This window comes from Patella vulgata, chromosome 2, assembly GCF_932274485.2.
Source record: "Patella vulgata chromosome 2, xgPatVulg1.2, whole genome shotgun sequence".
Lineage (NCBI taxonomy): Eukaryota > Metazoa > Mollusca > Gastropoda > Patellidae > Patella > Patella vulgata.
This window is the reverse complement of record NC_065880.2, coordinates 38,155,756-38,168,840: the sequence shown is the minus strand read 5'-3', so window position 1 is coordinate 38,168,840 and position 13,085 is coordinate 38,155,756. Positions and strand designations below refer to the sequence as shown.

Below are 13,085 nucleotides of genomic sequence, written 5' to 3'. Positions count from 1 at the left end.
ATATAAATAGTATATAAAACTAGTTCTTAATTTGCATGAACTCAATAGATATGAAAGCTATTTGGGTGCCAAATAGTAGACTGTTAATATAAATTTTTCCCCGAAATGGATATATCGCCTAGCATTTGAAGGTCCTATATACTAACGAATTATAACATGGACAAACAACAACTTAATTTATTTGTGCGACAACGTTTTCAAGCATGTACAGTAACAATTATGTAGGTCAATTATATATAGAAGAGCTATCACAACAAATCAGAAATACACTATAATTATTAATAAGTTGAAACGGCATTTTGTTTTTGACCGGGTATTAAGAGCAATGCGCCTATAAAACCAAGACCTCCGGATATCCCGGACAAATAGAAACCCCAGTAGAGTAATTCACTGAATGTCGACACAGCTTCATTCTGTTTCACATAGTAAACGACAACAGATACTATAACCAACAGCCCTTTAAATAAAGAAAATAAATGTCGAGCAATTATTCTTAACTGACTACAAGATCAAAAATAGTGTTTAATTAAGTAAGTATTCTGAAATGGGCAACAAGTCCGTGTACAATCAAAATCAGTCTAATCAAATCATATAAAATTGGTCCAAAACGTATGGCCATTTGAAGTTTACATTAGTTTATCTTAATTTCACCACAATCTACAAGTTTCTAAATAACGAAATAACACTTTTCAGATAAATCATAAATTTTAGCGGTCTAAAGTTGAAAAACTAAAAAAAACTATAAGTCTATAAGCTTGTATCATGCAGATCACTCATTACATATACACAACTAGCCATAACTCATTAACTGGGAAATACATTGGCGACATATTTTAGAATAGCTCAATATTTTGAATAAAAGTTAGCTTATAATGAATGTCTTTACAATTTGATTTGATTTGATTTAAACAAATACCAGAAATATTGAATACTATCATTTAGATATATCAAGATATACCAACCAGTGCAGTTTACAATGATTCAATGTAAGGGTAGCGTTATGATACAAAGTTCTTCTTACAATAAATTAAACTAGTGTATTTACCTCCCAATATACCCAAAATAGCGGCAACCGCTCGACCGGTAGCACAAAAAGCTGCGATTGTTGATATAAACAGTAAGATAACTCCAATTGCCGCTAAACTCAGGACAGCCAAATACCAATCTTAAAAACATGAAAAAATATATAATTAATCAACCGTGACTTTATAAATTCGTCTAATTATATATTCTTTCAATTATAAATTCTCCTAATTCTTCTAGTATAATTCTTTTAGAAAAGTACAAAAAACGTTTAAATTTACTATGTGTGAACCCATCAAATGACAATTATCATCACAGTTCTAGAACCTAGTTTTTATATCCCTGGAAAACAAAAATGTATAGTAAAATCACGTAAAATGGACCAGCTCTATAATTACGCCATGTATTATTGTCTCTGTAATATCTAAGTGTTATTTATTATCTATATTAATTTAATGTTCACGATTAAATTAGAAGCAGACATTTTGACTCATGCACATAACAACTATATGATCCTAATATCTTATATTTGTACCTGGTTGATAAGCTAAATTGATTGAACCACAATTCTCAAATTCTCCAGGTCCTAGACAAAACATCCAAATTCCAGAAGTTGAGTTTCGACTTTTATACCATGATGGCGATAAGGTTCCAATTAAAGCAATTATAAACGAAATCAATAAAAGCACAGCTCCAATTTTTGCAGTCCCTGGTTTCTGAGAGAATACCATTTTGAAAGCTTCTAGGATTCGTTGCCTGAAAAAAAAATCAAGTGGTTATACAAGATAATATGTGATTAGTATTAGCGAGTTTTTCTGCTGTTTAGGAATTATGAATCGCCATGTTTACTTTCTATTACCATACATGTACATAAAAACATAAAATCAGTGGTTAATCTTTTTAATTGGACGTATTTTTCCGAGGTGTGGGGGTATATATTTGTAAAGAAAGATACTTACTCCGCTAACGTGTTATCTGTCCTAGTCTTCGATCTAAATGAAATTATTCAAGGGTTTCTCGACATTTTATTAGCAATGTCAATTGTATCCATTTCCTTACGACAATGAATAATTACAAAGCTATCTATTCTGCTTTTAACACGACTTTCTCAAGCAAATGTATATCCTTACCCTATTGGGTAATGTGTGTATTACTATTCAATATTTTTTCTTTCAAATGGTAATATTTTCCTATCGTTCATGTACATAGTATCTGATAGCGGAATAATTACTCAATTAAAACCACAGCAGGACATTAAACCCCATTTTCATTTCAATCTATTTATCTATACTAAACGCAATTTCGATAACGTTCGTTCTTAGGCCCAATACAGCAATCAGAAGTTTTAAAAGCTAAAATATGACAAGAAAAATAACTTCAAAATTTGACAAGGTATTTCCTTATACCATATATAGCAATCAAACAGAGCTTTATAAACATCTAAAATAACTCGGTCCTACTAATCACAGACAATAATTAACAAGGCCGTTTTTTGGTCAATAACGTCCAAAGTATTGCATATATACGTTTGCATACTATGGACCGACGAAAGACATAATACTTCCACGTTAAATGTCCGTGAAATTAATATGAATGGATCCTGTCTCTTCCAAAAGCGTCCACTGCGCCATACAGTCCCCGGTGGGGGGGGGGGGGGCAGTGACACATAATGCACACAAAGTAAGCAGTCTACAAACCTATAATCCTCGAGTGGTCTTTGGCGAATTCCCTCAAACGACGTTCGACAAGAGAATACTTATCGAAATGTCGTCCTTAAACCAGTGATGGTTTTACATTGTGTTGGATTTTTTGGTATTCTTTTTAAATCTTCAATACCGACAATGTGCTTTAATATTCACAAAGAGGTCGTAACAGAAAAGAAAATAAAGTCCAAAATAATAATTGTGAACGAGTATTATATACAGATCAGTAGCAGGGCCGGCGGAAGCAACTCTTGATTGGGGGAGGGGGGAGGGGAAAGGTCCCAGGACTTTAGCCGAGGATGCTTCCGGGGTGTAGTTCGTCGGAGACGCTTTCTAGGCGATTTCTGGCTAGTAAAATTACTCCTCATTGAAGTTTTTATGTTTTTTAATCCCTTTCCATGAAAGCAATGCAGACGATGGGGATTTCCTGTGATGCTGAACTGGACAAATATATGCATAATAATACCAAGGTTTTTGACACTTTAGATGCCACAATTTTTATCCGATTTTGATGAAACTTACAATGTATGTTTATAACCCAAAGATCTCGGTTCCTGTCGATATAGGCGCATATCGAACCTTAACTGGTTGTACGAAAAATCACACTCTTAGCTTGTGGCCTCTATAGAGGTAACAATTTTTTTTATTGATTATAAAAAGCCGTTTAACTATACCACAGTTACACCAATACGGCCGAGTTCAAATTCGAAGTTCAAATGGCCGCTCCCCTTTACGCAAATAGTGTAAAAGCATATAATACCCAGGGCGACCTTTGGATGTAAACTGTGGTCGCTACTACAGTCTGAACCAGCACCCGAACGCAAATGGCCCGGACCATTGACTATTCAATATAGCGGTGCCCATCATGTCAGGCAAATCTTTACACCTGTCAGTCTTTTCAGCCATCTTTGAACTATTTCGACCGTGCTCTATCGCATGGTACGGCTGGTCACGACCAGAGGTTGAACTAAATGTCATTCGCATGCAGATAGTTCGACTAGAGTACGGAAATCCGCGCAACCTAAAAGTCGCCCTGTCGTGTACCATCTAGAGGTCACAATGAATTTCCGATTTGCACTTATCGGGCCGTAACTTTCTGGATTATGGATCCTGATTGTACGAAAAATCACGTTTTTAGCTTGTGGATCCTCTAGAGGTAGCAATTTTTTTTTATCTTATTTTCAAAATCATTCAAATATATCGCCTTGTCCATAATTATGGTTGAGTCCGAATTTCCTGAAAATCGGACCGAAGCTTCCTGTCAAATGGCCGCTCCCCTTTACGCAAATAGTGAAAGTATGTAATATAAAGGTTGTAACAATGTTAGAAAAAATCTATCCCGTCGTGTTTTAATTAGCCAATATGTCATAGATACAACGATAATGAGATGGAATAAAATATTCGACAGCTCAGTAAGGTTAACTAATCGCGACCCTCGCAACTGGTGTGTGTGTGTGTGTGTGGGGGGGGGGGTTCTTAACCCAGGGATCAGTATAGTGAATAGCAGGGTTTTTTTTTTCTTCTGAAAGTCTACGTTCTACTTGTAGAAGTCTCACTTCTATATTAAAATCAGGTCTCTTCCACTTACATCTCTGTATCTAACTGAATATTTAGTCGCGTGCAATAACCTGGAGAAAAGAGTACTTGGGGCCAAATTATGAGGGGGAGGGGGGCTACTATATATTTTGTAATATGAAACTTGTTTATAAATTCTGTACACGGTATTTGACGTCATATGATAATGTTTTAAACAGCAAACGAAGACATCTTTAAAACGCAATAAGGCCACAATGATCATCCTTTAATACCCATGTGGCTTACTCCATAAAAGGGTATGCAAGCATTGTTCTTATGTTGTGTGTGTGTGTGCCGGTCGGGGTGGAGGGGGGGGGGCGCAAAAGAAAACTTCGCACTAAATTACTTTTGGTTTCACCAGTCGAAGCAGGAAGTTGACCGAATATTTCCCAGGGGAATGTAATAATTGCTAGCTATTTCGTTACAAAGATTTTTACAATACCATATTCTGTATACGGTATTTGGGTTAATTCAATGAAAAGACCAACTCTATTGCTTGTCTTATTCCAAGTAATCTGCGTCACTGGAAACACGAAACAGGTATAACTAAACATACACATAATTGTAACAATACAGCACATATCTAGCTAATACCTACTATTGGTTGTCTGGGGTATTTATTTACTGAGATCTTTATAGATTTTGCCTTTGTTGATGATATTTATTCAGATCATTTATAAGGTCACCAATACCATTTTACTATACAAAATATGAATACCATTATTGTAGGCTACGGGCGTAAATTATGTGGATTTAATGCTTCTGTGAAAGAATATCAATAAACCGAAAGCAGTAGGTTTAAACGCACTTACCGGTTAGGGGGGGGGGGGGCATAGGTCGATATTTCACTGTATAATGCGAAGATTTCAAAAATAAAATTCGCCATAGAAAATAAAAAATGAAATGAAATGGAGTCTATCGTCCACCGTTCTACTCCGTCTAGGTAACGAAGACGGGTATACGCCATACAGTGTGCTATGAAGGCAATTATGTCGAATTCCAACTGCCAAGGGATCTTTTACGTGCATGCCAATGTGTACACGGGACCTCGGTGTTTCCTCCCATCCAACGACTAGACAGCTATCCTTGCAATGCCCTTTGTTCTGCACTATACAAGGGAACGAACCTGCAACTTCCAGACTAGCGAGCTAGCGTCTTACCCACTGGGCCATCGTGGTTCCCCTGTTGAAAATACCTACGCCAATAAGGTCAATAACGGCGCAACTATAAAAACACATATAAAGCGTATATAGTATTTTTCAAAAAGTGACTGTAATACCCCCCACCACCCTGGTTCCGCCCAGGTTTGCTCTATTAAAACAGAAATAACTTAACAGTTTTCGTCGGTTACCAAAGCCAGCCGGGGCCTTTGTAGAATGATAAAACATAACCCACTCAAATGTCGAGGAGTTTTATGCACGCAGGCTCAGATTAATCTACATGAAATTGTTACGTAAAAATCAAATCTGCCAGAGGTAGTGTGGTGTTCTGGAAAAATGAGTGTGTAGCCGGAGCAGGAAAAAATACCTAGCTTCATTCCCAAGGTGTTCCATTCATTTTAATTGTTTGGTTGGGATCAAAGGTAACACAAATACAAATAAAATGTAATTATTGGTAGCGATGGTATAATCTCCAGTTTAGCGACCTAAAACTACATATACTTCATATTGGAATTCTCAACAAATCATGCTTTATATGTGATCAACACAATACAAAATCCCATACATGAAAACAATTGTGAAAATAGTAGCAGATATCTCAAAGGCCAGACAAGAACATGACGAATTGTTAAAATTTGAAAGAAATTCAAACCTATATATTTTTATATACACCAAAAGTCAACAACCAGCGGTTGCCAGGCAAGATAGACCAACATTTTGCAAGAGATAGATAGAAAACAAGCTAAAAAAAACGACTTTTCGTTCAATAAGGGGCCATAATCCAGGACTTTGCGGTCCGATATGCGCAAATATCGTAAGGAAATAAGATCTTTGGATTATAATCATACATTTCATGTTTCATCAAAATCGGATAAACATTGTGACTTCTAGAGTTTCCACAACCTTGGTATTACATCCTTGTACGCAAATAGTGTAAAAGTATGTAATTTTGTCTGGCAGTTTGGGTCAGATTTTTACGAAAGTTGAACTCAACCATCATTAGGGTGTAACGGTGATATATTAAAACGTTTTGTAAAGTTGAATACAAATTGTGACCTCTAGAGGGACCACAATCTAAAAACTCGATTTGTCGTACAATCAGGGGCCATAATTCAGGTAGTTACGATCCGATATGCGCAAATATCGAAAGGAACCAAGATCTTTGGGTTATAAACCGAGATCTTTTGGAGATAAACCTATATTTCAAGTTTAGTCAAAATCGGATAAGAATTGTGACCTGTAAAGTGTCCACAAACAAATTGTGGAGGGACGTCCGGACGGGCGGACGGGCAGGGGCGACGACAATATACGTCCACATGAAGGGAGAAATGGAAATACACGAGAATAAATGTTGGTTTAGATCCTATCCGGAGTTACCTCCCATATTAAAAAGTCTTGATTATCAGAAAACCTAATAAAATCATTTGATAACGCTGAGAGAACCCTCAACGAAACGTCACTTAAATTTAAATAATAATTGTGTTCCATATTATGGTTTTTTTTGTGTGTTTATTACGAAAATATTTATTGAATTGGTCATATGAAATGGCTGAAAATCTCTATGTCTGTTTTAAGGTGTACAGATCTGCCTTTATTAGACGGAAACCTTTTTGAACAAATCTTAATTCCATCCCATGTATGATGATGACTCAATTAATTCAAGAAAAGTCAAATACATCCAAACTTATCTCTGCCCCACCGAGTTGGGGGTACAGAAAGGTCAAGATCTAGATGTCGATTTGTCTAATGGAGACATAATTTAAGGGTGTAGGCAATATGTATGTACTAGCAGGATACCCGGCTTCGCTCGGGGGTCATAACTCCGAAACCAGAAGTGGTAGACTAACGCCACCTGGCCTATGTTACTCCCCGGTCCGAGCTACCCCTATACCCCAAATTTCAGACTCGGGGCAGACCTAGTGTAGCTGCCAACCCCGAACAGACCGGCTTCGCTCGGGGGTCATAACTCCGAAACCGGAAGCGGTAGATAACGCCACCTGGCCTATGTTACTCCCCGATCCGAGCTACCCCTATACCCCAAATTTCAGACCCGGGGCAGATATAGCCGCCAACCCCGAACAGACAGACTTCGATCGGGGGTCATAACTCCGAAACCGGAAGTGGTAGACTAACGCCACCTGGCCTATGTTACTCCCCGGTCCGAGCTACCCCTATACCCCAAATTTCAGACTCCGGGCAGACCTAGTGTAGCCGCCAACCCCGAACAGACCGGCTTCGCTCGGGGGTCATAACTCCGAAACCGAAAGTGGTAGACTAACGCCACCTGGCCTATGTTACTCCCCGGTCCGAGCTACCCCTATCCCCCAAATTTCAGACTCGGGGCAGACCTAGTGTATCCGCCAACCACGAACAGACAGACAGACAGACAGACAAACGACAGTCACAAATATTAGTATAGATTAGGTCATTTTTCACGTTAAAATGCAATCTGAAATCGGCCTGTTTACAGTGTCTGAATCTCAACAAATAATAATAAAAAGACAACGATTAGTCCAAAACATCAAACATCAAACTAAGAAAAGATGAAACAGACAGTGGGGTTTTAATGAAATTACATGCATATCTAAAAAGCCACCAAATTTTATAAACAAAAAAAAACCTGAATGATTTCTGTTTCTCAACATTGCAACATGCGTCAAGAGAAAGCGATAATCCTCCGGATATCAATCAAATGAAGGTTTCTGTGTTCCCATATAAATTAAATTGATTATTAGTGTGTATATTAAACATACATTATGCAAGAGCCAAATTTGTCTATTGCAGATGTTATTAGGCCTGAAATGTTATCTAAATTATAAATTAGGCATTAACTAACTTCTCCAGATCATATTCAACTCTTGATGCTATCGCTAGCTTGCGATATTTAGCGGATTGGAATACATTTTTTGAAAAATAATTAAGTCGATAAATCGATAAGCGAGACTTTGTTTTTTATAGTACCGACTTTAGTAATGATGTTCGAGGCTAGCATAACATTCAGAAGCTAATATCTCGGTTCAGAGTGGAGCAATTTGACTGAAATTTTCAGCATATTCTATTTAGGTTATCTTTTTGTTAAATATTATAGCGAGAACAGCCAACTCTTTATATAATCCCCTATAATGCCCCTTTTATAAGAATTCAAAACGGACATTCACAATGAAGAGGCAATTATAGCAACCGTATATTCAGATAAATCGAATGTTGTTGAGAATTTTAACACAGATTCAGAACTTGTGCCTAAAAGCAGAGGTACCTATTCTTCGAGATGCGGCACAAAGACATATATACAAATTACTCAGAATTTTGTCAAGACAAATTCTGGTTATACCTATATTTGTTGTTAATTCTGCCATAGTGTCCTTCTAGGCTTTAAAACAAGAAAAACGATTCTAATTACACGAAGGCAATACAAACAAGTCAATTTTGGCGACGCGCTGTAGCCTATCGACGATTGGAAATAATAAACACAACACTCCAGATCTGTTTTCACGAAGCCCGTGCTAATGATTTTTTTTTCGGAATAAAACCCATAAAAGTTTTAAAACAGAGAATGTCTCTTGTTTGCATCACATCGCTCTTTTAAAATAGGATTATAAGTCCTGTTTAATTGGTGATTTGTTGGTTCGACCACCCGTACCATAGTTCGTTAGCGGGGCATCACAACCAATATCCCGTACCATAGTGGGAGTCAGTGTCTTAAATTTTTAAGTTGCGAAAATCCGAGTTACTTCCCTTTAAACTTCAATCGTTAAGTAACGAGTAGACAGACCATCGCAATATTAGAAATTAAGCGATGGTTCTTATTGGCGTTGGTTATACCTCAATATCAAATTGGAAATCATTTGAATAGAAATAAGGTTATGTTGAAAATGAAAGCGGTTAATCTGGAATATTTGTACCATGACTTTTTCTGCGTTGATTCCCATAGCTAAGGTGTGCCTTAAAGCTAAAGTCACAGTAAAAATATTCCAGGCTAACCGCTTTCATTTTAACATTACCTTGGGGGTTGGAAGGCCGAATGGTTAGTGCGTGCGAGTTTAATCATGATGTTTGTCATTGCGTCAACTGGCGTGGTGTCTCTGGTTGTGCGTGACAAGGTGTAGGGTCGCCTGTCCACCCGTGTGGGTTTTCTCTGGGTCCACCGGTTTCCTCACACTCTCTCAAAATCTCAAGTTAAATCAAAATCGTGACCTCTAGAGTGCCCACAAGCCAAAGCCGTCATTTTTCGTACAACAAGGGGCATCCATGAAGTTACGTTCCGATACATTCCAGTATCGAAAGGCACAAGATCTTTGGGAGACAAACCTATATTTCATTTTAAGTTTCGTCAAAATCGGATAAAAATTGTGACCTGTAGAGTGTTTACAAACAAATTGCGGACGGACAGGGGTGACGACAATATACGACCACATGAAACTGCGGGCGTATAAAAATAAACCACGAGTATTTCTTAGCCACAGCTTCTGCTCCTATCGAATTTGAAGATGCCTAACATTATGGAACTGTAAATCGTATATTTTTCGGTACTATAATACCCCTTTAAAGTGTCACGATCAGATAGCCGTAAAAGTTTTTTTCTGCTATACCGCTACATCTATTCTTATCTTTCACATGACATTTTTATGGTTATCAAGACGTCGACAGACAGAAATCTTATCTTGAAGGAAGTTAATTTAGACTTTCAAAATAAAAATACGTTATTGAAACTAAAAACAACACTACTATATTCTATAAAGCATTTTCCATTCAAAAGTAATCCCTTATGGCATCCCTTGTAATATAATGTTTCAACAAAAAAGGTACCCAAACAACGTGATGTATATTCCAGATAAGTAAATTTTGAAATAAATGAAATGAAATTGGGATTAACGTCCTACGGTTCTGCTCCATCTGGGGCTAAAAAAAAAAGACGGTCATGCGCCATGCAGTGTGCTATGAGGGGAATTTCAGCCCAACAGCGGCACCACGGCTTATTTATGAAAAATCTGTGGCCTCGTATAACCAATGTAAACAATTTGCAAGCGGCACCAATAAATGAAACGAGAGAGAGAGAGAGAGGGGGGGGGGGTAACATCCACTCGACTCAAACTAGGTCTTTTCGGAACTAACATATGGTTCAATTTTATTTCATTAATTCACTTGCGCATAGGGTATTCAGCAGTGGGAGGATATCGGACAACCCTGAGAAAACACACGAGATTGGACAGACGACCATACTACATCTTGTCACGTACAAGCCGTGAATCGAAACCACCCCACTTGATTCAATGACAGACCTTATGATGCAACTCCATCCAACCGCCTGTTGGCTAATTGAGACGGGCTTCGTCATACTGTTCACCACGGATAAGTCTTATCTAATTTCTGTTGTGGTTTAAAAATGAGTACACGTTGAAGTGGATTAAGTCGTGAAATATTAGATATTGTCCGAAAAATGCAAATGAGGATCAGCGGGTTTAAGAGATATTTTATTGGATTAATTGCATGCAAAAATTCCTAATTTGTGAATTTGAATACTTTGACTTCAACATATTCTTTATGAAAATAATTACGCTTAAAAATAAGCAATCAATAATCATATAATGAGTTTTAACAAAATGAAACCGTATTCTCCATTACAGAATACACAACGCGATGGTTGGGTTTTCTAATTTGATTATCCTTGGTGATTGACTGGATAATATTATTCCATTAATGTATACACAACACATTTAAACGCCCAAAACAATTATTCCCGGCGTTGGTCCAGAAGGACCTGCAGGATTTTTCAAGCTCGGTTCACAGTTATCAGGGGTGACACACGACGAACTAGCAAAGAAAGTGTGCCTAGGTGTTCGGATGGAACGAAAAACATTGTCGTTCACGTAAACGAACGATTGGTATTCGATGAAGAGTAGGCGGAATTGTCGCTGTCCAGGCAAAATTCACCCCAGCAATGTAGGACTACACATGCCAATAAAAAAACTGGAAACCGTATGTTAGTCTCAAAATCATCGAAGTATTTTTATGACGAGACGTTAAGCCCCATTTCATTTCATTTTTCGATTTTTACTATATAGTAAAAGACGGTCGGGGAGATATCAAGAGCTATATAAAGAACTGAACGTTTGTTTACGGTTTAAGATTAACAAAAACAACCCATCGTGTGAAGCTTATGTCTAACACACGAGTTCAACTGTAGTCTACACGTGGTTGGTTCAGTTCTAAGTAGGTTTCTATTTTCCACCTGTCCTTGTTAAGAATTTAATTTAACTTGTCTGACCTTGATCGATCTGCTACTATAAAATACCATACAGTATCATGAAGGCTAAAGGATATGGTTTTCATTTACAAGTGTTAAGACCAGACCCCACTGCCTTCCAGCTAAAACGTAGTCAGGTTGAAAGGTGTTAAGATCCTTCGAAAAAAAACCCAGTATCAGTTACTTCCCTTTAAATTGTGTGTACGATTCGAGGTCATGTGATAGCCCAAGGCATCCTAAGCAGACGACTTAGTGAGAATGAGTATACGCGTCTATAGTTAAACTAGTATACATGTCGGCTAGAGGGTTTGTGGAGGGCTGTTGGTATTGTGTTCGTTACAGCTGAATACTTAAACCTCACTACTTGTAATAGATTTATGTACACTGTATCTTTAGCAAGTTGTCAGTAATGATGGTGCGACGTTTTCATTCTTCTAGTCAAAGTGTGTAGAAAGGAGGGGGAAATCTATGTCCCTTTCATCTGAGTGACCCGATTGTCTCCATCTAACCATTCTTTAACTCTCCATGTGTGACATAGTTCTAGAAAAAATGGGAAGTTTACAGGAGTTAGAAACTTTGCTAAGGCGAAAAGATGAGAAAATTAAGGAACTTCAAAAACTTTTGGAAGAAAAGGAATGTAAAATTCAGGAACTCCGAAGTCAATTGGATAAGTTCCAGTCCGTTTTGCCCGCTACTGTTCGACCATTATTAAACGGGCCTAGAAAACAGAGAGCACAGGGTATTAGTGCCGAACCTCAGAATTTACGAACTATTCAAGAACTAACTAAAAAGACGTTTAGAAAGCATTCTAAAAATAACAGGTAAGCCCTTTAATTAGAAAGGTTAAATCAAACATAATAGGCCTACATTATGTCTGGGAATATTAACTTGTGTTGTAAGTTTCTCTCAGATAAAGCACTAATCTTGTTCATGGTTCATACACCTATACGAATACACTACAAACACGGTGTCATATGTAAGAATAAATCAAAGTTTATAACACTATCGCAGCTTAGCAAATACACATATATTTCATTTTATGTACATTTTACATATTATCCACGTAACCTTGTTTATGCAGAGTACATCCTATATGACATGCTCTATCTGGTGAACACATGTTTATACTTATATATAGCTTACACTATTAGTTTTTCGATATATAGCATGCATGCTTATATACATTAAACGATGCTCTTTTCTCTCAATATATACAATATACATCAGCTTCATGATGTATCGGTATCAACTATATTCAGTACCCAGCAACCTCTTATTATTCCTTAACATTGATAAACGATGCTATCGGTACATTAAAATAACATAAAGTTGTATACCAAAATAATAAACAAAAAATCACATTTAACAATTTGTTATTGA

General features: G+C 37.2%; 1 protein-coding gene and 1 long non-coding RNA gene across 4 annotated transcripts in view; one reads left to right on the top strand and one right to left on the bottom strand.

Annotated features, from left to right (window-relative positions):
- Positions 1-11,852, bottom strand: LOC126812336 (uncharacterized). Of its 2 annotated transcripts, none has more exons than XR_007675892.1 (4): positions 11,727-11,852; positions 1,559-1,779; positions 1,046-1,165; positions 1-457 (listed from the first exon to the last, which is right to left on the bottom strand). It is a non-coding gene; the product is annotated as an uncharacterized LOC126812336 (long non-coding RNA). The 2 variants fall into 2 exon arrangements; XR_007675889.2 differs by lacking the exon at positions 11,727-11,852 and adding an exon at positions 1,983-2,075.
- A 91-nt stretch (positions 11,853-11,943) lies between these two features.
- Positions 11,944-13,085, top strand: part of LOC126812329 (cGMP-dependent protein kinase 1) — a 108,241-nt gene continuing 107,099 nt past the window's right edge. The window contains exon 1 of one of the 2 annotated variants that reach the window (XM_050538680.2): positions 11,944-12,526. In XM_050538680.2, coding sequence (XP_050394637.1) covers positions 12,231-12,526 — 296 coding nt within the window. In that variant the 5' untranslated portion in view covers positions 11,944-12,230. The remainder of the gene's footprint in view (positions 12,527-13,085) is intronic. The other variant, XM_050538681.2, reaches the window with a different exon arrangement.